General features: G+C 46.6%; 1 protein-coding gene across 5 annotated transcripts in view; it reads left to right on the top strand.

The window, feature by feature from the left end:
- MCM8 (minichromosome maintenance 8 homologous recombination repair factor) overlaps positions 1–24,855 on the top strand; it is a 182,585-nt gene extending 157,730 nt beyond the window's left edge. For all 5 annotated transcript variants that reach the window (XM_063918595.1, XM_063918592.1, XM_063918593.1 and 2 more), the window contains 6 exons: positions 2,650–2,787; positions 5,816–5,945; positions 21,096–21,181; positions 22,252–22,320; positions 22,646–22,737; positions 24,582–24,855. In XM_063918595.1, coding sequence (XP_063774665.1) covers positions 2,650–2,787; positions 5,816–5,945; positions 21,096–21,181; positions 22,252–22,320; positions 22,646–22,737; positions 24,582–24,669 — 603 coding nt within the window. In that variant the 3' untranslated portion in view covers positions 24,670–24,855. The remainder of the gene's footprint in view (positions 1–2,649; positions 2,788–5,815; positions 5,946–21,095; positions 21,182–22,251; positions 22,321–22,645; positions 22,738–24,581) is intronic.
- The last annotated feature ends 373 nt before the right edge of the window (positions 24,856–25,228 follow it).

Here is a 25,228-nt window from a genome sequence, read left to right as displayed (position 1 = left end):
CTTTTTTTACTGATATTTGGTGTTTTGGTTTTGACATGCTCTGTACTATGCCATTGGGCATCGGCCTTGGCAGACGACGTTGCTGGCATTTCATCGTCTCGGCCATGACTAGTGGCAGCAGCTTCAGCACGAGGTGGAAGTGGATCTTGATCTTTCCCTAATTTTGGAACCTCAACATTTTTGTTCTCCATATTTTAATAGGCACAACTAAAAGGCACCTCAGGTAAACAATGGAGATGGATGGATTGGATACTAGTATACAATTATGGACGGGCTGCCGAGTGCCGACACAGAGGTAGCCACAGCCGTGAACTACCGCACTGTACTGTGTCTGCTGCTAATATATAGACTGGTTGATAAAGAGATAGTATACTCGTAACTAGTATGTATGTATAAAGAAAGAAATAAAAACCACGGTTAGGTGGTATATACAATTATGGACGGGCTGCCGAGTGCCGACACAGAGGTAGCCACAGCCGTGAACTACCGCACTGTACTGTGTCTGCTGCTAATATAGACTGGTTGATAAAGAGATAGTATACTACTAATATTATATACTGGTGGTCAGGTCACTGGTCACTAGTCACACTGGCAGTGGCACTCCTGCAGCAAAAGTGTGCACTGTTTAATTTTAATATAATATTATGTACTCCTGGCTCCTGCTATAACCTATAACTGGCACTGCAGTAGTGCTCCCCAGTCTCCCCCACAATTATAAGCTGTGTGAGCTGAGCAGTCAGACAGATATATAATATATATAGATGATGCAGCACACTGGCCTGAGCCTGAGCAGTGCACACAGATATGGTATGTATGTGACTGAGTCACTGTGTGCTGTGTGTCGCTTTTTTCAGGCAGAGAACGGATTATAAATAAAAGTGGTGGTCACTGGTCACTATCAGCAAAACTCTGCACTGTACACTACTGAGTACTCCTAATGCTCCCCAAAATTAGTAAATCAAGTGTCTAAACGGAGAGGACGCCAGCCACGTCCTCTCCCTATCAATCTCAATGCACGTGTGAAAATGGCGGCGACGCGCGGCTCCTTATATAGAATCCGAGTCTCGCGATAGAATCCGAGCCTCGCTAGAATCCGACAGCGTCATGATGACGTTCGGGCGCGCTCGGGTTAACCGAGCAAGGCGGGAAGATCCGAGTCGCTCGGACCCGTGAAAAAAAACATGAAGTTCTGGCGGGTTCGGATTCAGAGAAACCGAACCCGCTCATCTCTACTAAATACCCTACCAATGTACCTGCTACACCTGTCACCAGCCATACTGTATATATACCATGTACTATTATACCAGCTATATACCCCTTCTACCAATGTCACCCAACAGCTGCACTGTGTATCACCAACTGTCACATTTTAAAAATCTACAGGTAACCTGCAAAACATGAACCGTGTTGGGTCCTGAGGACCGAGTTTGAGAACCTGTGCTTTGGCCAATTGGATCATCAGGAAGCTCTCAGCAGCACAGATTATCTCAGGAGATGGCTGCTGGGACCTCTCCTGCGGTGTGAGTGTAACGACCGTAGGCAATGTAAGGGGGTTCGGTATGCCGGCAGACAGAATACTGACGCCGGCATCCCTATAGTTGTAATCCCGACGGGGAGGTAAGAGTGTTACCCCCTCTCCATTACCTCCTATCATTCCGTTCCCGCCTAACCCTAATCTCCCATTTAGTGCCTTACCCTCCCCTCCCCCTGGTGGTGCCTAACCTTAACCCCCTCCACCAGCCAAACACTAATATCTTGTCCCGCCCCCCGCCCACTGTAGCCTAACCCCCCTCCCACCAGCCAAACACTAATGTCTCCTCACCCCCAGCCTAACCCTAATCTCCCATTTAGTGCCTTACCCTCCCCTCCCCCTGGTGGTGCCTAACCTTAACCCCCTCCACCAGCCAAACACTAATATCTTGTCCCGCCCCCCGCCCACTGTAGCCTAATGCCCCTCCCACCAGCCAAACACTAATGTCTCCTCACCCCCAGCCTAACCTTAATCTCCCATTTAGTGCCTTACCCTCCCTCTGGTGGTGCCTAACCTTAACCCACCCGTCAAACACTAATATCTTCTCTACCCACCCCCTCCCCCTCCTCCTCCCCCAGCCTAACCCTAACCCCCTGGGCGGCTCCTAAACCTACCCCCCCTCTGGCCCTAACCCACACGCTGTACTTACGTTTGGGATGACGGCTGTTAGGATTCCGCCGTCGGTCTCCTGATTCTGTTGGCATTCTGACGGCTGTCGCTCCTCTCCTCGGATCAGCATAGACACTAGAGGTCAACTAGAGGACACTAGAGCGTCTGTGCCACAATGCTGTGCGCGATGACGTCATCGCGCACCGCACTTCAAAGGTCCCCCTCCACGAAGGGAAACTAGACGCGTAGCGTCTGGTTCCCTTCACAGGGGGGGGCACAGCGGCGGGGGCACAGTAGCGGATCTTGCCATGGTGCGGCGCCCCGGTCAAAAGTCCTGCTTGCCCGTGGCAAGATCCGCTACTGGTCATATGATACTCTTTAAGAATCTGACCTTGTCTCTATAATGTAACACCAGGCCCCCTACCACCCGGCCTCACACTGTTGAACTGTGAGAGGATTATGAATGAAAGATAAAGCACTCAGTCTGTGTCTCCTATTGTGTTTTGCAGTATGAAAACCCATGGACAATACCAAATTTTCTGTCTATGACCAGGATTGGCCTTTCACCTGTTTTGGGCTACCTTGTTGTTGGGGAAGATTTTAACATTGCACTCGGAATTTTTGCTTTTGCTGGGGTAACGGATTTGGTGAGTTATTGGTTTATGTTGTAATTTCATGCTTAATTTGGTTGGTTTAAATTGTATTTTATTTACATGCAAAACCAATAGGTATCTTAAAAGTTTTTTTTTGTATACCAAACCTCTACTGTAGCATTGTACAGTTACATTGTATAGCAGAACGCTTTCACAATTCCAGACCTCCATAAGGAAAGTGCTGTGACATTGTGCTTACACCTCCTACTGCTTTATAAAACAAGGGATCAGCAGATATTTCAATCAGTACAGGTAGACTAGCTGTTACCATGGAGTATTGGTGTTAACTCAGTAGAGCAGGCCTGGTCAACCTGTGACTCTCCAGCTGTTGTGAAACTACACATACCAGCATGCTGTGCCACAGTTTTAGCATTCCCTAATAGCAAAACTGTGCCAGAGCTTGCTGGGACTTGTAGTTGTACAACAGCTGGAGAGCCACAGGTTGGCCAGGCCTGCAGTAGAGCTTCTTATAGTAGTGCGGTAGACTTGGGGACAGGAAACGTGTGGAAGAGTTTGTAAAAGAATGTGTGGGAAGAAAAATTACAAACGTAGGAGTCAGTTCTAGTAGCGAATTGCAGGCGGTGTCCGTATTGATGAGTTTTGAACAGTCTGAAACACCTGCAATGGCACCCTAAATGCACATTTTAGTTCACGGCCTCTTAGGGGTATGTATTAACATACTCAATTTAGGGGCTACCATAAGTAGGGCTGATGTATGCACTGCATTGCCGACATCCCTCCATATTGTATCGATCTCTTAGAGCATGGGTCTTCAACCTGCGGCCCTCCAGCTGCTGTGGAACTACACATCCTAGCAGGCCTTAATAGCAAAACTGTGGCAGGGCATGCTGGGATGTATAGTTCCACTGCAGCTGGAGGGCTGTAGTTTGAAGACCCATGCCTTAGAGTTTCTTGGTCTCTTAACATGAGTTGGGGACACCTCAGCTATTTTCGTGGCCAACCTATAATAAAATAACGGGTGTGGATCATCAAATCGACAGTGTCTAGGTCGACAATGTTTAGTTCGACCATTATAGGTCGACAGGCCAAAAGGTCGACATGAGTTTTTCATGGGGGGTTTTGGTGTCATTTTCTCCGTACAGTGACCGGGAAGCCCAATTAGTGCACCGTGTCCCCTCGCATGGCTCGCTTCGCTCGCCATGCTTCGGGCAGATTACCATTCCAATCGTGGTCCACGTGGATCGTTAAGTATGAAAAAGATCAAAAAAAGAAAAAAAATGTGAAAAACTCATGTCAACCTTTTGAGCTGTCGATCTAGCACATGTCGACCTAATGACTGTCGACCTATAGTGCTCAACCTAAACATTGTCGACCTAGACAGTGTCGATCTTCAGACCGGATCTCTAAAACAACATCTTCAGTGGGGAAAAAAGGGCCCCCTAGTGGACAGATTGTCATGGAACTTGATAGGCAACGCTGTGGCTTCACAGTTCTGGGGTCCTAGGTGCAGCCCTGAATCGATGTATCCTGTAAGGCATATGGCCATAGTTTGTATTGTACATTTGACAAGAAAATGTAAGCACACCGGTCTTGATTTTGTATGTCTTCTCTTTGAATGAAAGGTCTACTCTGTGTATGTAGATCATGAACAGGACAGGTTAGCCGTGGTATTTAAGGTTAGCTTTTCCTGGGAAGTCTTGTGGGGGGAGGGGGGGGGGGGTCTGATGGTGCCAGCCAGTCATAAACTAGGCTTATGTTCCTTTATTTACAATTTTTATTGAAGTATAGTTTTTGTCACTAAAGGGAATTTTTACTTATATTTAAATCTCATTTATTTTTATTTTTTTTTATGAATTCCCTAAAATGCGCAGTGTGATGGGTGAGAGTATGACTCAAGATCCTTTGGGTACCTGATTTATAAATCGGTGGGCCTTGATATTGAGATTAATTCGTTAAACTTGTTTTTTTTTTTTAGCATTTCGGTTGGCTTGGTATAAAGATGATTGTCATAGTATAATTTATACATATTTGTTTCAAATGAAGCACATTGCTGTAAACTCTGTATATCTCTTGGGCTGATAAAGCGATGTGTTGAATAAGAGGAGCGCCACCTGCATGTCACAACCAAATTGGGTCGCACAATATGTTGCTGCTGTTACCTGATCATCCGATGGCCCCCTCCTCTGTTTGGGGACCCAGAACAATAGCCTATTGATGCTTGGGGTCTTCAGGCAAAACAGACAATCCTGTATTTTATATATCGAAGCTTAAATCCCTGGTTTGGGTTCGATATGCCGACACTCGGGATGCCGACTGTCAAAATACATAACGCGGCATCCCGATGTTGAGAATCCTGACAGGGGAAAGGTAAGTATACTAACCTTTCCCCAATGCCCGCTAACCATAACACTCCCTTCCCGCAGCCTAAACCTAACCCCCCACCCCCCTTACCTGCAGCCGGACCCTAACCCTCACCTGGGGTGCCTAACCCCCTCACTGCAGCCTAAACCTGCGGGGCATTCAAATCAGTGTCGTTATTCTGGCGTCGGTATTTCGACTGCCGGGATCCCAAATTGATCCCAAATGCCTAGTGTAGCAACAGTCTATACAGTAAGGAATCATTCTGGTAGCAAGTGCTTGCAAACAGGTGTGATATGTTTTACCGGCAGTCAGAAGAGTGACCATGGCATCCCAATGTAGAGATTACCAACAGGGGCTAGGTAAGTATAGCTACCCTGCCTAGTGGTGCCTAAACCTAACCCGCCTCCCCGCAACATAACCCTAACCCTCACCTTGGGTGCCTAAACCTAACCCCCCTCCCCGCAGTCGAACCCTAACCCTCTCTTAACCGTCCCCAGGGGTGTCTAAACCTAACAGACTCCCGGCATTCTGACCGCATACCCTTTTAAACATGTTAACACAAATGCTGGGGGGCAGACATTCAGTACTGAGTTATTGCTGAGTGACTCTCGGTTTAGGTCAGTAGAGCCCATGTGTTAAGCCTTCTGTATGAAGCAACATTTAGCTTCCCGTACTATTAATTACATATCTGTTTTTCCAGCTGGATGGATATATTGCGCGGAATTGGGCCAATCAGAAGTCAGCATTAGGAAGTGCTCTTGATCCGCTAGCTGACAAAATCCTTATAAGTGTCCTATATGTCACCTTAACTTACGCTAACCTGATCCCAGGTAAGAATGTACCGTATTTTATACTGTCACATATATATAATACATACATACATACATACATACATACATACATACATACATACATACATACAGTCAGGTCCATAAATATTAAATATTGCAATGGCAAGTCAATCACCTGACCTGAATCCGATTGAGCATGCATTTCACTTGATAAAGACAAAACTGAAGGGAAAATGCCCCAAGAACAAGCAGGGACTGAAGACATTTGCAGTAGAGGCCTGGCAGAGCATCACCAGGGATGAAACCCAGCTTCTGGAAATGTCTATGCATTCCAGACTCCAGGCTGTAATTGCCTGTAAAGGTTTTGCAACAAAGTATTAAAAAGTGAAAGTTTAATTTAGGATTGTTTCTTTTGTCCCATTACGTTTTGGTCCCTTAAAAAGTGTGAGGCACATATAGAAACCGTTGTAATTCCTACACCGTTCACCTGATTTGGATGTAAATACCCTCAAATTAAAGCGGAAAGTCTACAGTTAAAGCACATCTTGTTTGTTTCATTTCAAATCCATTGTGGTGGTGTATAGAGCCCAAAATATGAGAATTGTCGATGTCCCAATATTTATGGACCTGACTGTATATACAGGCGGCACTCTCAGGTCTCTCAAAGATGGTCAGGACTATCTTTGAGAGACCTGAGAGTGCCGCCTGTTGTCGCCTGTATATTCTATGGTGCTGCTGCACCGGCAAGGGCACCCAGGCAAGTTATTTTTCTACCAGAGTGCCGACCATCAATTGTAAAATAAATAAATATATTTCTCTGTCATCCATCTGGGGGACGCTGCGTCTGTACTGATGGGGTTAGAGTGTGTGGGAGGGAGCTTTGTCACAGAACCTATCAAAAGAAACTCCTCCCCCCTCTAACCCCTCCCATCTCCAGACTGTCCAGCACAACACCTCAGTTTAAATTTTGTGCCTGGAGAGTGCAGGCACAGTTCCTGTCTATTAGTTTTTAGTTAGGTTCTATTTGTTTTGTTTTATTTTCTTGAAACAGATCCTAAGTCCCTGTTTACAGGCGACAGGTCTGAGTGTGGGGTCTAGTTAGTGAGTTCTCCCCACTCTATGCTATGACACTGCCCCCCCACCCCCCCTCTCTCCTATCCGTTAAGAAGGCTTCTATGGGTATGTTCTGCAGCCACAACCAGGTCCCCTGTGTTGGGCTGTTTTTACTGTGTTGTTTGATTATGTGTGTGTGTGCAGTGCGCGCTGTGATGCGATGCACTTTACAACCGCTCTTGGCGGCGCCGGGCAGGGCGACCAGGCTAAGGCTCTTCTTTTTACTGCCGCCGGTCACCGATGTCAGAGGTGCGCACCGCAGCGCCCGACTTCCGCTGGCCGGCGCGGCAGTGTAGGTGACCGCTAGCTGCGGCAGAAGCAGTCAGTCTCCCGCTCAACACAGCACCGCCTACCTCAGTCTGTGGGGACGGACTTCTTCACCGGGCGCCATTTTCTCCACATTACTGCATGCGGGGGATGCTGCGCGCCACATCACACACACACAGCGGGGCTCTCACCTTGAGGAAGGGATCGGCCACCCTCAAGTATTGTACAGTCCCCACTAGGGGGCTGTGATTGTTTTTATATATAACTGAGCCAGTAGCCTAGGGTTAGGCGCCATAATGTCTCCTAACCGGGAGGTCCTATGTCCCTAGTAATAGTTTTCCCTTTTTGTGTGTTTTCTTTATTTAAGGGGGGTTCGGTTTTTAAAAAAAAGAAAAGAAAAAGATAGATAAGGGTTTAGGAGTAGTAGTGTTCACTCTAGGAGTGAAAAGGGGCAGGGCGCCGGACTCCGGGGGCACGTGCGCGCGCGCGACCGAAACGGGGGGCGGCCACGCAAATTAGGGGGCGTGGCCACGCCTACGTCATTTTAGGGGGCGGGGCGGCCCACAGACGCTACTATAGAGAGCGTCTGTGGCCGGCGACGTCACTGTTGGGGGCGTGCCCAGCACCTCCGTCGGTGCTGGGCTTCCCCCAGCCCTCTCCCAATGCGTGAATGGATGCCGCGCGCATGCGCACGGCATCTATACACGCCGGGAGGGCAGGAAGCGGGCGGCTGTTCTAGCAGGGCGCCGCAAAAGGGGCAGGGCGGGTTTTGCCTGCTAAAAAACGGGCAGGGCGCGGCGCCCTGCTAAAACAGCCTAGAGTGAACACTAAGTAGTTTTTGTCAGTGCTCCTTAACATCCCCCTCTTAAGCATAGCCTTGATCATTGGATTTGCAGGATGGCCAATAAGCCAGACAAATCTGCTAAGGGGAAGACAGGCTCGGCTGTTTATTTTGCTTGTTCCCAATGCGGATCCAAACTTTCTAAGGGTAGCACGGATCCAGGTTCTCTCTGCACTACATGCTCTGGGACGCCTGTAGTCGAACAGTCTAGTGGGTCGACAGATCAGTCGGTACCTCTCTGGGCTAGGAACATGGCTGATGCTATTGCGGATTTGCGTCAGTCTCAGTCAGGTTCTCATACAGATCAGCCTGCAGAGGAACCACTTTGGGCTAGGAATATGGGTAAATGTCTGTCGGATTTAGCACAGTCTATTAATAAAATTGTGATTACTTCGGGCTCAGCAGCCTCGAAACGTCAGCACCCGCTACCTGCTATCACCTTTCCTGGTGAGGAGGCAGATCAAGACACTCCTTTGGAAGAGGGAGAACTGGATCCTGAGTGGGAAGATTCTTCCGCTTGGGAAGAGGAGGAATTGTCTGTAAATTCAGGTGTCAAATTGCTAATTGAGGCCATACGTCAGAAACTTAATGTTCAGGATACGGTGGAGGCGGAGACTTCTTCTGCCATTTTCAAACGTCAGAAGAGACAAGTAACTGTCTTTCCTTCCTATACACATTTTGCAGATATTTTGAAAGAACCTTGGCTTAAACAGGATTCAAGGTTTCAGGCTCCTAAGAAGTTAAGGTTTCTTTATCCCTTCGCGGAGCAGGATACCAGGTTCTGGGAGACTGCGTCAAAGGTGGATGCTCCTATTTCTCACCTGGCGAAGGCTACGGTAATTCCTTCAGTGCAGTCAGTGACATTGAAGGATTCCACGGATAGGAAGATTGAAGCAATTCTTAAGTCTATGTTTACCTTATCAGGTGTTTCCCTGCGTCCAGTTCTCGCTGGTGCCTGGGTACTTAAAGCTGTAGATGAATGGTTGGTGCAGGTGGTGTCGGGGATGCAATCTGATGACCCATCGGAGGCTATCCAACTAGCGGAGCAGATTTCTGAGGCTATCAGTTATGTAGGGGAAGCCTTGTTGGACTCATTGCAGTCGCGTGTTTCTGCTCTGGCGGTTACGGCACGGCGTTCGCTCTGGCTTCGTGTTTGGAATGCTGATTCTGTTTCCAAACAGACTTTGACAGCTGTCCCCTTTGAGGGTGAATACCTCTTTGGTCCGGAACTTAAGAAGATTATCTCCTATACCACGGGTGGCCAGAGTCCATTTCTTCCTGTTGCTCCTCAGAAGCCAAAATCGACTAAGTTTCGTTCCTCTCGTACTCAGGGCAGGGGCAGTTTCCAGTCCTTTCAAGCCTTCTCCAGGTACCCACGACGAGGTGCATATCGTGGTAGGGGATCACAGTCATCCCGCAGGCCGGCGGTTAAGCCAGCCGACAAGCCTACCGCATGACGCGGGGAGATCTTCGGAGGGATCTTTGGTAGTGGGAGCACGGTTACTACACTTCCGGGAAACGTGGCTCCTGTCTCAACCGGATCGGTGGGTGACAGGGGTAATATCCCGAGGGTACATTTTGGATCTGGAGGAACCTGTTCCAGACCGTTTTTTTCATCACTCCCCTTCCAAACGATCCCTCCAGACGACAAGTGCTAATTCAGGCTACTTTCAAACTTTTGCGAGACAGAGAAATTCTTTCAGTTCCCAGACTACAACAGGGTCAGGGTTTTTACTCAAGTCTTTTTCTCGTAAGCAAACCGGACGGTTCGTCTCGTCCCATTTTGAATTTAAAAAGCCTGAACCCGTATCTCGCTGTCCAAAAATTCAAGATGGAATCGATTCGTTCGATTATCGCCGCAATGGAACAGGAGGAGTATTTGGCATCTATCAACATAAAAGACGCGTACCTCCATGTTCCAATTTGGTCCGGTCATCAGCATCTGTTGCGGTTCGCAATCGGTCCTTAGCACTTCCAGTTTCAGGCTCTTCCTTTCGGTCTCTCCACTGCCCCTCGAGTGTTTACAAAAATATTGGACCATGTAGTGGCGATACTCAGATGTCAGGGAGTCAACATTACTCCTTACCTGGACGATTTGTTGATAAAAGCTCCGTCTCCGGAGCTTCTTCAACAACATCTGCGAACCACCACAGACGCAATGCAATCTTTCGGATGGATTGTGAATTTCCGGAAGTCGTCCTTGACTCCCTCTAAGGAGATGATTTTTCTAGGTCTCCTTTTCAACACAAGAATTCAGAGGGTTTTTCTGCCTCTGCCTGTTACAATTACCTCAGGTCTCCATTCTCCGATGTATGCAAGTACTGGGCAAGATGGTGGCAACCTTCGAAGCAGTACCGTATGCCAGGTTTCATGCTCGGGCCCTTCAATCTCAGATATTGGGCTCTTGGAATCAGGCGGGCCCACGTCTGGACTTACAATTGTGCAGCCTGTCGACTCAGACTCGACAGTCTCTTCGTTGGTGGCTTCACAGTCCAAATTTAACAAAAGAGGCCCCGTTCACTGTCTGGTCTTGGATGATGATCACCACGGACGCCAGTCTCACCGTTTGGGGGGCAGTGTTTCAAACCCAACACTTCCAGGGTCTCTGGAGTGGTCAGGAATCACAGTTACCAATCAATATTTTGGAGTTGAGAGCAATTCGCTATGCTCTGATTCAGGTACAGACCAGTGTTCAGGGTCACCCGGTACGAATTCAATCAGACAACGCCACGGCGGTGGCTTACATAAACCAACAAGGAGGAACTCGCAGCTGGAGAGCGATGAAGGAGGTTGCACATATACTCCAGTCGGCGGAACGGTGGATCTCGATTATCTCAGCCATTCACATTCCAGGCGTCGACAACTGGGAAGCGGAATTCTTAAGCCGTCACACGATACATCCGGGAGAGTGGGAACTTCATCAAGAAGTCTTTCTAATTCTCGTGTCTCTCTGGGGAACACCCGACATAGACCTCATGGCGCCTCGTCTCAACCGAAAACGACCCCGGTACGGGTCCCAGACTCTGGATCCTCAGGCGGCGCTGTTCGATGCATTGACAGCTCAGTGGCAGTTTCAACTGGGATACGTATTTCCACCATTTCCTCTGATACCGAGACTGCTTCAACGCATTCGAAGAGAGGGTCTTCCAGTCATTCTTGTGGCGCCAGACTGGCCGCGTCGGCCGTGGTACTCTCTTCTTCGCAGCATGGTGGCCAAAGACCCGTTCCGGCTACCTCTGAGACCCGATCTACTTCTACAAGGTCCTTGTCACCACCACGATTTAAGTTGTCTGGCTTTGACGGCATGGTTCTTGAATCCGAGATATTAAGAGCTAAGGGGTTCTCTAGGCCAGTAGTAAAAACCATGATTCAAGCTAGAAAACTGGTTACTTCTCGTATTTATCATAGGGTATGGCGTATCTACATAGCTTGGTGTGAACTGTCACCACACCTTTTTCGTTTGCCGCGTCTATTGTCCTTCCTTCAGGAGGGATTGACTAAGGGACTTCGTTTATCCTCTCTTAAGGGTCAAGTTTCGGCATTGTCTTTTTCAAAGACGTTTGGCTATTATTCCGGAGGTTCAGACGTTCCTTCAGGGTGTACTCACAATTCAACCTCCTTTTGTTCCTCCGATTCCACCCTGGGATTTAAATTTTGGTTCTTCGGGCTCTTCAGAAGCCTCCGTTTGAGCCATTAGAACTTGTCGACTTACGTTTTCTTACTCTGAAGGTGGTCTTTCTTTTGGCCATTGATTCGGCCAGGCGTGTTTCTGAGTTAGCCGCTCTTTCATGCAGACCGCCTTTGCTGGTGTTTCACGATGATCGAGTGGTTCTTCGTACAAAACCTTCCTTTTTACCAAAGGTTGTATCAGCCTTTCATATGAATCAGGACATAGTACTACCGGCTTTTGTCCCTGAACCTTCTGGACGAGATTGTCATTTGGCATTGTTGGATGTTGTTCGAGCCTTGCGCATTTATTTGTCCCGCACAGAGGCTATTTGTTGTACGGATACCTTGTTGATTTTAATTGACGCACCCAAACGTGGCTGGCCGGCCTCTAAGAACACGGTGGCAAGATGGGTTAAGTCGGCTATTCGACAAGCCTATATTTCTTCAGATTTGCCTGTTCCTGTTTCGTTGAGGGCTCATTCGACTAGAGCTGTTGGAGCCTCTTGGGCTGTTCGCGGTGGTGTGTCTGTTGAGCAGCTGTGCAGAGCAGCAACTTGGTCTTCCGTGCATACCTTTACCAGGTTTTACCGTTTTCATACTTTTGGTTTGGAGACTGCCTCTGTTGGGCGTCAGATTTTTCGGACGGTTCTGCCGTCTGGTTCTCCCTCCTCTACTTAGCTGGCTTTGGGAAATCCCATCAGTACAGACGCAGCGTCCCCCAGATGGATGACAGAGAAATAGGGATTTTTTGTTGCTTACCGTAAAATCTCTTTCTCTGAGTCCATCTGGGGGACGCTGCGATCCCTCCCATATTTTTGTCTGGTGTATTAGTTGTATTCTGTGTGCCTCTTCTGGCTTTGCTAAACGTTAACTGAGGTGTTGGGCTGGTCAGGCTGGAGGTGGGAGGGGTTAGAGGGGGGAGGAGTTTATGTTGATAGGTTTTGTGCCAAAGCTCCCTCCTACACACTCTAACCCCAGCAGTACAGACGCAGCGTCCCCCAGATGGACTCAGAGAGAGAGATTTTACGGTAAGCAACAAAAAATCCCTATATATATATATATATATATATATATATATATATATATATATATATATATATATATATATATATATATATATATATATATATATATATATATATATATACACATACATACATACATACATACACACACACACACACACACACACACACACACACACACACACATACATACATACACACACACACACACACACACACACACACACACACACACACATACACACATATATATATTTAAAGATCTACTTTGACACATGCAGTATTCACATTTTGAAGTGAAAATGCCCCCACTCTTTTATATTGTATACTTATTATATTAAAAGATTATTCTTAATAGAATACTTAAAATAAAGTATACGTTTTTACTTTGATAACATTATTTAGTATACAACCTGTCCTGTCCTTTTGTTACCATTTAACATATTTAAAAGGATCTGAAGGTGGATTTTACCACAAAAACACAATTGCGATGTATGAAATCTTGGTGATAATGATGTGTGTAGATAATAGTTTATTATAAACAAAAACAGGACAGCTTCCAGTAGTTTGGAGTCTACTAATAAAATAAAAAACAGTGTACATTGTAAACAAAATCAGATATTACATATCAATGGAGAGAGCAAAAAAATGTCAAAAAAAGTTTTTATTTTGTTTATATCAAACGGTTATTTTCTCTTGCGTCCTAGAGGATGCTGGGGACTCCGTAAGGACCTTGGGGTATAGACGGGCTCCGCAGGAGACATGGGCACTTTAAGACCTTTAATGGGTGTGAACTGGCTCCTCCCTCTATGACCCTCCTCCAGACTCCAGTTAGATCTTGTGCCCAGAGGAGACTGGTCACACACTAGGGGAGCTCTACTGAGTTTCTCTAGAAAATAGACTTTGTTAGGTTTTTTTATGTTCAGGGAGCACTGCTGGCAACAGACTCCCTGCTTCGTGGGACTGAGGGGAGAGAAGCAGACCCACTTTCCTGGACTGATGGGCTCTGCTTCTTAGGCTACTGGACACCATTAGCTCCAGAGGGTCTGAACACTAGTGTCGTCTAGCTGTTCGTTCCCGGAGCCGCACCGCCGTCCTCCTCATAGAGCCGGGTGAGTATAGGAAGTAAGAAGACTTCACAGGCGGCAGAAGACACCAGAGCTTCGGAAGGTACAGCGCAGCACACACACGAGGCACTGCAAGGGTGCAGGGCGCAGGGGGGGCACCCTGGGCAGCAAAGATTACCTCATAAAAACGGCTGGCAAGCTATATACACTGCATTACAGGGTATTTAAAACCCCCGCCAGTATAAATATTAGCGGGAACGAAACCTGCCATGGAGGGGGCGGGGCTTCGTCCCTCAGCTCTAACCAGCGCCATTTTTTCTCCACAGCTTGGCTGCAGAGACGCTGCTCCCGGACCCTGCCCTGATATCTACGAGTAACAGGGTGCAAAACGAGGGGGGGGGGGGCACACTATTTGGTGCTGAATTGAGATAGATAGATAGATAGATATATATCTATCTATCTATCTATCTATCAAAAAAAACGCGCTATACAGGTCTGGGGTATTGTTATATTTCATACTGTGGCGGCGTTGGGTGTGAGCTGGCAAACTTCCTCTCTGTCTCTCCAAAGGACCTCCTTGTGGGTCTGTCCGCTATAATTCAGTGTGTGTGGGGGTGTCCGTACGAGTGTGTCGACATGTCTGAGGCGGAAGGCTATTCGAGGGAGGAAGAGGAGCAAAATGTGACAGTGACTGCGTCGGCACCGCCGACTGCTGATTGGGTAGACATGTGGTATGTTTAGAATGCAAGTGTGGCTTTATTGCATAAAAGATTGGACAAAGCTGAGTCTCAGAACCAAGCATGGAGTCAATCCATGGATATTGCTGTATCTCAGAACCCATCAGGGTCACAGAAACGTCCCTTTACCCAGGTAGCAGACACTGATACCGACACGGATTCCGACTCCAGTGTCGACTATGATGAGGCGAGATTACACCCACGGATGGCCAAGAGTATTCAGTACATGATTGTAGCAATAAAGGATGTATTACATATCACAGAGGACCCTTCCGTCCCTGACACAAGGGTCTGTATGTTTAAAGAGAAGAAACGTGAGGTAACGTTTCCCCCATCTCATGAACTGAATGCTCTATTTGAAAAGGCTTGGGAAACTCCAGACAAGTGGCTGCAGGTTCCCAAGAGAATTATTATGGCGTATCCTTTCCCCTCACAGGACAGGTTACGGTGGGAATCCTCTCCCTCGGTGGATAAAGCCTTGACGCGGTTATCCAAAAAAGTGGCCCTACCGTCCCCGGACATGGCGACACTAAAGGATCCTGCGGACCGCAAGCAGGAAACCACTTTAAAATCAATTTATGCGACTATGGGAGCCCTCCTCAGACCGGCAGTTGCGTCGGCATGGGTGAGTAGCGCTATTGCAGCTTGGGCAGATAATTTGTCATCTGACATGGACACCCTCGACAGGGATACTGTTCTGTAAACCTTGGGTCACATAAAAGACGCAGCGTTATACCTAAGGGAGGCTGCGAGGGATATTGGCCTCTTGAGATCAAGGGCCAATGCAATGGCAATTTCAGCTAGGAGGTCGCTGTGGACCCGTCAATGGACTGGTGATGCTGACTCCAAGAGACTTATGGAGGCTGTGCCTTACAAAGGTGAAGTGTTGTTTGGGGATGGCCTCACGGACCTGGTTTCCACAGCTACCGCGGGTAAGTCTTCTTTTTTGCCTTTTGTTCCCCCACAGCAAAAGACAACGCCTCAGTACCAGATGCAGTCCTTTCGGTCTCATAAATTCAGAAAGGGGCGTGGTAAGTCTTTCCTCGCCAGAGGAAGAGGGAAAAGAACTCCAGCTACGGCTAGTTCCCAGGAGCAAAAGTCCTCTCCGGCTTCTGCCAAATCCACCGCATGACGCTGGGGCTCCCCTGCGGGAGTCCGCACCGGGCGGGGGGGGGGGGGGGGGGCACGTCTTCGGCCCTTCAGCCAGGTCTGGGTTCAGTCGGACCTGGATCCTTGGGTGCTAGGAATTGTGACCCAAGGGTACAAACTGGAGTTCGAAGACGTGCCTCCACACCGATTTTTCAAGTCAGCCTTACCAGCTTCTCTCCCAGAGAGAACAATAGTTGCAGCGGCAATACAAAAGCTGTGTCAACAGCAAGTGATTATCATGGTTCCCCGGTTACAACAGGGGAGGGGTTTTATTCAACTCTATTCGTGGTCCCGAAGCCGGACGGCTCGGTCAGACCGATTCTAAACCTAAAATCCCTAAACCTGTATTTGAGGAGATTCAAATTCAAGATGGAATCTCTCCAAGCGGTGATCTCCAGTCTGGACGGGGGGGGAGTTTATGGTCTCACTGGACATAAAGGATGCATACCTTCATGTCCCCATATTCCCTCCTTATCAGGCATTCCTGAGATTGCTGTGCAGGATTGTCATTACCAATTTCAGACGTTGCCGTTTGGGCTTTCCACGGCCCCGAGAATTTTCACCAAGGTAATGGCAGAAATGATGGTGCTCCTGCGCAGGCACGGTGTCACAATTATCCCGTACTTGGACGATCTCCTGATAAAAGCGAGGTCAAGAGAACAATTACTGAAAAATGTGGAGCTCTCTCTGAAGGTGCTACGACAACACGGCTGGCTTCTAAATTTGCAAAAGTCGCAGTTGGTTCTGACAACTCGGCTGTCGTTCTTGGGCATGATTCTGGATACAGAAAGACAGAGGGTTTTTCTTCCAGTGGAAAAAGCTCAGGAAATCCAGAACATGGCCAAGGCTCTGCTAAAACCAAAAAGAGTATTGATTCATCAATGCACTCGTGTGTTGGGAAAGATGGTGGCGGCCTACGAGGCCATTCCGTTTGGCAGGTTTCATGCAAGAGCTTTTCAGTGGGACCTACAAGTGGTCAGGGTCCCATCTCCAAATGTCAGTTGATATGCCTGTCCCCCAGGGCCAGGATCTCTCTCCTGTGGTTGCTCCAGGGGGCTCACCTTCTAGAGGGTCGCAGGTTCGGAATTCAGGATTGGGTTCTCGTGACCACGGACGCGAGCCTCCGAGGATGGGGAGCGGTCACACAGGGAATGAACTTTCAGGGAATATGGTCAAGCTAGGAGGCTTGTCTGCACATAAATGTGCTGGAATTAAGGGCCATATACAACGGCCTGAGACAGGCGGAGCACCTTCTTCGCAACCTACCGGTTCTGATCCAGTCAGACAATGTCACAGCCGTGGCGCATGTAAACCGACAAGGCGGAACAAGGAGCAGAGCAGCAATGGCAGAGGCCACCAGGATTCTTCGCTGGGCGGAAAATCACGTGAGCACCCTGTCAGCAGTATTCATTCCGGGAGTGGACAACTGGGAAGCAGACTTCCTCAGCAGACACGATCTCCATCCAGGAGAGTGGGGACTTCATCAAGAGGTCTTTGCAGAAGTGACAAGTTGCTGGGGACTCCCTCAAATAGACATGATGGCGTCACGCCTCAACAAGAAGCTTCGGACGTATTGTTCAAGGTCAAGGGACCCTCAGGCGATAGCGGTGGACGCGCTGGTAACACCAATGGTGTATCAGGGGGTGTATGTGTTCCCTCCGCTTCCACTCATCTCAAAAATATTGAGAATCATAAGAAGTACAAAAGTTGAGACGATACTCATTGTTCCAGATTGGCCTCGAAGGGGCTGGTATCCAGATCTTCAGGAAATGCTCACGGAAGATCCTTGGCCTCTTCCTCTAAGAGAGGACCTGTTACAACAGGGGTCGTGTGTGTTTCAGGACTTACCGTGATTACGTTTGACGGCATGGCGGTTGAACACCAGATCCTAGCTAGGAAAGGTATTCCAGGGGATGTCATCCCTACTCTACTTAAAGGTAGGAAGGAGGTAACGGCGAGGCACTATCACAGTATCTGGAGGAAGTATGTGTCTTGGTGTGAATCCAAGAATGCTCCTACGGAGGATTTCCAGCTGGGTCGTTTTCTCCATTTTCTACAGACAGGAGTGGATATGGGCCTGAAGTTAGGCTCCATTAAGGTGCAGATTTCGGCCTTATCAATATTCTTTCAGAAGGAATTGGCTTCTCTTCCAGAAGTGCAGACTTTTGTGAAGGGAGTACTACACATCCAACCTCCTTTTGTGCCCCCAGTGGCACCGTGGGACCTTAACGTGGTGTTACAGTTCCTTTAAATCACATTGGTTTGAACCTCTTCAGACTGTTGACTTGAAATTTCCCACTTGGAAAGTGGTCACGTTATTGGCCTTGGCTTCGGCAAGGCGGGTGTCAGAATTGGCGGCTTTGTCTCACAAGAGCCCCTATCTGATTTTCCATGTAGATAGAGTGGAATTGAGAACTCGTCCTCAATGTCTACCCAAGGTGGTTTCGTCGTTTCACATGAACCAACCTATTGTGGTGCCGGTGGCTACGGATGTCTTGGAGGATTCCAAGTCCCTTGATGTGGTCAGGGCTTTAAAAATCTATGTAGCCAGAACGGCTCGTATTAGGAAAACAGAGGCACTGTTTGTCCTGTATACGGCCAACTAGATTGGCGCGCCTGCTTCCAAGCAGACTATTGCACGCTGGATCTGTAACACGATTCAGCAGGCTCATTCTACGGCTGGATTGCCGTTACCAAAATCGGTAAAGGCCCATTCCACTAGGAAGGTTGGTTCTTCTTGGGCGGCTGCCCGTGGTGTCTCGGCGTTACAGCTTTGCCGAGCGGCTACTTGGTCAGGTTCAAACAATTTTGCAAAATTCTATAAGTTTGATACCCTGGCTGATGAGGACCTCATGTTTTCTCAATCGGTGCTGCAGAGTCATCCGCACTCTCCCGCCCGGTCTGGAGCTTTGGTATAAACCCCATGGTCCTTACGGAGTCCCCAGCATCCTCTAGGACAGGCATGTCCAAACTGCGGCCCTCCAGCTGTTGAGAAACTACACATCCCAGCATGCCCTGACACAACTTTAGCATTCTCTGACAGCAAAACTGTGTCAGGGCATGCTGGGATATGTAGTTTCACAACAGCTGGAGGGCCGCAGTTTGGACATGCCTGCTCTAGGACGTAAGAGAAAATAAGATTTTAAACCTACCGGTAAATCTTTTTCTCCTAGTCCGTAGAGGATGCTGGGCGCCCGTCCCAGTGCGGACTGAAATCTGCAATAATTGTACATAGTTATTGATAAGATTACACACAGGTTATGTTACTGTTGAAATCAGGCTGTTGCTGTTTTCTGTTGTTCATACTGTTAACTGGTTTACTTATATACCATGTTGTACGGTGTGTTTGTGGTGTGAGCTGGTATGTGTCTCACCCTTGATTATCAAAATCCTTTTCCTCTAAATGTCCGTCTCCTCTGGGCACAGTTCCTATAACTGGAGTCTGGAGGAGGGGCATAGAGGGAGGATCCAGTTCACACCCATTAAAGGTCTTAAAGTGCCCATGTCTCCTGCGGAGCCCGTCTATACCCCATGGTCCTTACGCATCCTCTACGGACTAGGAGAAAAAGATTTGCCGGTAGGTTTAAAATCTTATTATTTACACACTAGTCATTTTTATTATCTGCCCCTTTAGAGGGTTGCTCTTGAATTTTCCCTGATTTAATTTTAAACTGTGCGGATAGTCATTTGTTTCTATCTGAATGTGGCTATACCTCTTTTCCATCACATCAAGTGCTAAGGGAATGTTCAGTGTCTGAGGAGCATATTTATTATAAAGAGCAGGAAGCCCCTAAATCGCAATCCTTATCCCTGCATATCGCTTCAGTAACAATTCTGTATTGCCTTGAATGTATTAATGTAAATCGATGGAACACAGGCTCCTTTAAGAGTCCCTCCTGGCGATCAGGAAGAAGAGTCTTCTACCTGCGGATGCCCTTGCAGCAACTGCACATGCATGGCTTTCTATTGGCACATGCAGAAAAGCCACAATGCGCAGCGAGACCTCCTGCAGCCCACCAGAGAGAGGGATACGATCATTAGGTTGACATGTACTAGGTCAAAAGGTCGACATGAGTTTTTCACTCCCCCCCCCCCCCCACCCCCACATTTTTTTGGACTTTTTCATACTTGACGATCCATGTGGACTACAATTGGGAACGGGCGAAGCGAGCCATGCGGGGGACTTGGGGAACCCCAATTAGTGCACCATCACTTTATGAAGAAAACGACACCAAAAAAGGTACAAAAACCCATGTCGACCTTTTGACCTGTCGACCTAGTACATGTCGACCTTCCATGGTCTACCCAATGACTGGACTGTCGACCTAAGTTGAGTTGACCCAACGACCCATATGCCCGGAGAGATGTGTCATCTGAATACTTGCATTAGCCCGCAGAGGCAAGGGAGCTTGGGCCTGATTTTGGTTAGTACAGACACGCCTACGCAGCTGCTATTTTCCAGCCTCTGGACTTACTAATCGTTGCAAACAACGCACAGAGAAGAATTGAGACGCCCACCGGAGCAATCACTTAGTCCTCAGAAACTGCGTACACATACGCAGTATCGACACAGAAACGAGGAACATCAGCTCCCCTGAGTGAGTTTGTGGTTACACAGACTGGCCACAACGCTTTCGCCATGTTTTTCTACATAGGTGATCGCAGCTGAAGGCAGAAATGCGCCCTGTAAATGCCCGTGATACACTTGCATTTTTGCCGCCCTTCTTGTCAATCACCCTGTAGTTAAATCTTCACTGTGAGCAGTAACGCTAAGGTACCTTGGCGCATGTGCAGCACCATTATGGCGCATGCAAAATCTACCAATAATAGTTTGGTTGCGTGAACATCGGTATTGTGTACAAATCTGAATCAGACACATTTTGTTAAATACGGCCTGCATAGGAAACTGGTGTGACTGCTACGGGGCTGGTGGATCGAAAGTGGGAGATATCTCCGATATTCCTGTGTTCCTAATTAGTACATTTTAAGGGATATTAATTCTGCCCGTAAACATGCAGAGACGGCAGTTTCCACATATTCTAAGGGGAGAATTGATGAATATGTCCCCGAGTGTTTTGCAGTCTCCTAGGTATCAGTAATGCTTTACAGTGATAAATTCATACACAAGCTCATTGTGCAATTGCTAATCTTTGAAAAAGGTTTAAAACTAACATTTAAACGCACATGGAATAGCTATCCAGCCATACTGTATCTGCTGTCATTCTGCTATAGCCTAATGTTAGCAGTAATAAAGTACAAGTCGCTTTATTAATTCTGTTTCTTTAAGTAAAAAAATAAAATATCTCTTCTATTGTTTTCAGTTCCCCTGACAGTGATGATCATACTGAGAGACATTGCCTTGATTGCTGCTGTTTTCTATGTCCGTTATAAAACTCTCCCGCCACCAGTAAGTAGCGCGTTGCCTTCTGAAAGGGACATTTTAATGATGTTGGACTTGCCTGGACCATCACATCGCTCCAGCCACCAAGTATAGCAAGCAGAAATGTGCAAAAGAGTCTGAAGTTTGGGCGCCCAAACCAGTACTGTAGACGTGTTTAGCCCCGCTGTGTGGCTAAATCTGATGCTTTTGGGTGCGACTAGCATGATAATTAACCACTTAACTGACTATTTATTTAGCCAAAAACCGCTCCGAAATTGTAGTTTTTTTATTTTTTAATAGTGAATTAGGTGAAGAACATGAATTTAACCCTATCCCAAATGATTTTAGTTATAAAAAAAAAAAAAAAAAGGAAAAAAAAAAAAAAAAAAATATATATATATATATATATATATATATATAAATTTTATTTTTATTTTATTTATTTTGTTTCCCCCCAAACATCGAAACATTGATCGGGAACATCGCGACCATCACGGCTTTCATTTTGAAAGCCGGGACAGCCTGCAGGTATACAGTGGGGGGGGGGGGGGGTCTGGGGGTGGCTTGGGAGCGTTCATTTACTCTCCCCAGCGGCTGCCATTGTCTGCAGCCGCTGGAGGGGGGGATCCTGCCGTGCTGACCGGCAATCAGTGGGGGAGAGTGCAGGGAGGCAGAGGGACCTTCCGATCCCTCTGCCAGCAGCAGCGGAGGGAAGTTTATCTTCCCTGCCGCTGCTAACACTATCTGACTGGTCGCGTCAGTTGCGACCATACCTGCAAGTGGTTAATGGTCAGCCAAAACAATTGAAATGCTCTGTCAGGAGGCCATTAATAGTCGCTGCCCAAAAAAACTGTTGAATCTCCCCCAATATGTCCTGCATTCCGGCTTTCTTATTTATTTGCATAGAAAATGCATGCTATAATTCTGTATAATAGGTGTAGATTCTCTTGCAGTACTCTGGTATGGGGGAAGAAGCGGCAGAGAGAGCTATGCAGTCACATACTGCGCTCTTAGTAGGCCCAGCTTGTGCAGAATGTGATGATGTTTATTGACGGGATCCCTCTCTCAGTAACGTCACTATTTTATTTTTCCTCTAGAGAACAGTTGGTAAATATTTTAACCCTTGCTATGCAACTGCTCGGTTAGAGCCAACGTTTATCAGTAAGGTAAGAATTTGTGCCCACTAAACTTGTTTTCTGATTGTTTGTTCCCAATTGTAAAGTGCTGCATAGTATGGTGGCATTTTATCAATCAAAGTAAATCACAATTTCTAGAAGTCACTGTGGATTATGCAGCTGACCACAAATAGCACAGCCCCCCGTGTCTCTGATATTGTTCCTGATTAATGATATATTTTGCATACAGTAAAATACGTTGATTTATTTGTGGCCCAATTATGGTTTCATAATCAAAGTTTAGAAATAAATTGCTTGGTATGTACTTCTTTGCGTCTCTCTCAAGAAATGTACACGTTTTATTCTTTCCTTCTAGATGAACACCGCGGTTCAGTTAACATTGGTAGCAGCCTCACTAGCTGCTCCGGTGTTTAATTATGTGGATAGTGTCTATCTTCAAGTATTATGGTGAGTTGTCCGACTAACCATTTTAAATTGACATAGAATGTAATTTATTTATATTTTTACTTACTCTATACTGGACTACTTACCCCATTCTTGCCGACGTTTCATTTCTCCACTGTGGTGGCGCAATGGGCCCTTCACATCATTAGGCCCCGCCCCTGGAAAATGGTTTGAATCGCAAGTTTGTGGGTGGGGGAGGGGCAAAATTACTCTGTCCCTTCCCTGCTGTATCTCCCCGCTTTACTGGGAGGTTGGGGATGCAGTAGATCCATCCATTCTTCCTGGGCTCCAGGAGACTACCCGTATAATCGGGAGTCTCCTGGACCTTCTGGGAGAGTAGGTGAATATGACTTAACCTTAGGTATAGTGGATAATGGTAGTAGGATAATGTGATTTAAGTCTGGAATCATTAGTTATTAAGAAAAAATTTATACATTAAGGGTGGTGTTCAATTAGGTCCGTTTTTTTGCCTAGGTGAAAAAAGGGACTTTTTACGCTATTTTTAGAGCGAATGGGGATTCGCCCTATTCAATAGCAGGGCAGTTTTTTCACCTAGGTGAAAAATCCAGCATTAGCAAAAAACATGTGGATCAGCGAATCCACATTTTCTCAACAGCGCCGGCAAAAACGCAGGCCGTTTTCATCGATTTTGAGGCATTTTTCGCTAATGCCTTTTCACACAAAAAAAAGGTGAAAAGGCATTGGCGAAAATGCTTTAAAAACAGGTGAAAACGGCTCGCAATTGAATACGCAGGGGGGCCAATTCAACAGCTCCGAGTTTACCGGATCTAATTGAATACCCCCGTTAGTAGAAAAATAAAGGAGAAATTTACAGGTTGAGTTTCCCATGTCCATAAAATCCAATATCCAAAATATTCCGACTGAGATCATGATAGTTTTGCTTTCTGATGGTTCAAGGTACTGTTAGGAAATTTTGTTTCATGCACAAATTTAGCAAAAATATTGTATACAGTTACCTTCAGGCTATATGTAAAAGGTGTTTATGAAACATAAATTAATTTCATGTTTAGACTTGGCCCCATCCCCAAGATATCTCATTATGGTATGCAAATATTCCAGAATACGGGAAAATCAAAATATACTTCTTGTCCTAAACATTTGGGATATGGGAGACTCTTCCTCATTTCTGCAAAAGAAATAAAATCTTTCAACTTGAAAAATATCCTCCAATGGGAATTGAGCCTAAAGTTTATTATTGCTATAGGGATATTTTTAAATATTAAATCTGATGATTAAGGGTGGGATGTACTAAAGGGAAAATGCGATAAAACCCCCGTTTCGGGAGGGTTTGTCGCATTTTCGTATGTACTAACCCCCGGCCGCCGCGTTTTCGCCCCTGAGGGTGGCGATACCCTATAGAAGCCTATGGTCTTCTTACCGCCGCTGACTCCAACCCCCCGGCATACCTCCTTCCAGGCAGCCTGGTCCTGGAAGCTAGACTCCTCCGCCCCCTAGCAACACAGACGAAGGTCCTTCAGGCTGCAGGGAGGGGGAGGAGGCGCCCAGGACAGCCTGCTGCTGCTTCCCAGCAGGTGAGCAGATGGAGAGCCCAGGGATGTGACAGAGACGCCCCTCACACCACCTCGCAGGCATCGCGGGGGGGCCTCCGTCACCGCATCGCGATGTTAATCACATATGTTGGTACATATACGATTAACATCGCTGCGAGGGGCAGCGATGTATGTTAATACATCCCGCCCTAAATCTGTAGAACTGGTGATAGTAACCTGTACTAAAGACATGGGTTTTTAATGTTTTAATGATTTATGTTAATAGCAATATTTATATTATTTTTATTTTTTAAACATTTTTGTTTTATATCACAGGTGTATCACTGCGTTCTCAACGGTTGCCTCAGGGTATAGTTATTATCATTATGGACAAAAAACAGTTAAGGTTTTGAACAGTAAATAAAGAATACGGGAAACTCTTTGTCACCATCATTCTCTTCATTACAATTAACTGGATGCTGGTGATCTGTGAAGATTGGCCTTAAGGCTCATGGACTAGATTGAAGTTAATCAAAGTTGAATTATATTTTTATATACACTTAATATTCAATATTTGAATTTTGGTATAATAAACGTGACTGATTTAGAAGAGTTTAATGGAGTCATTGTTAAAAGAAAAAAAATCATCACCACTTGTGCTTTAAGATTTTGTCAACTTCTGATTAACTTTTGGGCGGTCGTTTTTTGAGTTTGTATGTGTTTTATTGTAATGCAGAAGATTGTTGTGGGATTTTTCTGTTTTTAAATTATGTATTGGCATTTTTATAATGGCAAAGACAAAGAAATAACAGCACATAGCTATATCATAATATGTAAACAGGAAACATAATATTGGAGGTTTTTAATGGTTTATGAACGGGACACATATTGTATTGGAACCACCACATCCTACCCCCAAATGTTAGGATGGCAAAGGAGTACCAGTGTTACCTGGTATCCTCATACAGCAATTCTCAAAGCTG

The sequence above is a fragment of the Pseudophryne corroboree genome, chromosome 4 (assembly GCF_028390025.1).
Source record: "Pseudophryne corroboree isolate aPseCor3 chromosome 4, aPseCor3.hap2, whole genome shotgun sequence".
Classification (NCBI taxonomy): Eukaryota; Metazoa; Chordata; class Amphibia; order Anura; family Myobatrachidae; genus Pseudophryne; species Pseudophryne corroboree.
This window is presented reverse-complemented; position numbering and strand designations above follow the sequence as displayed.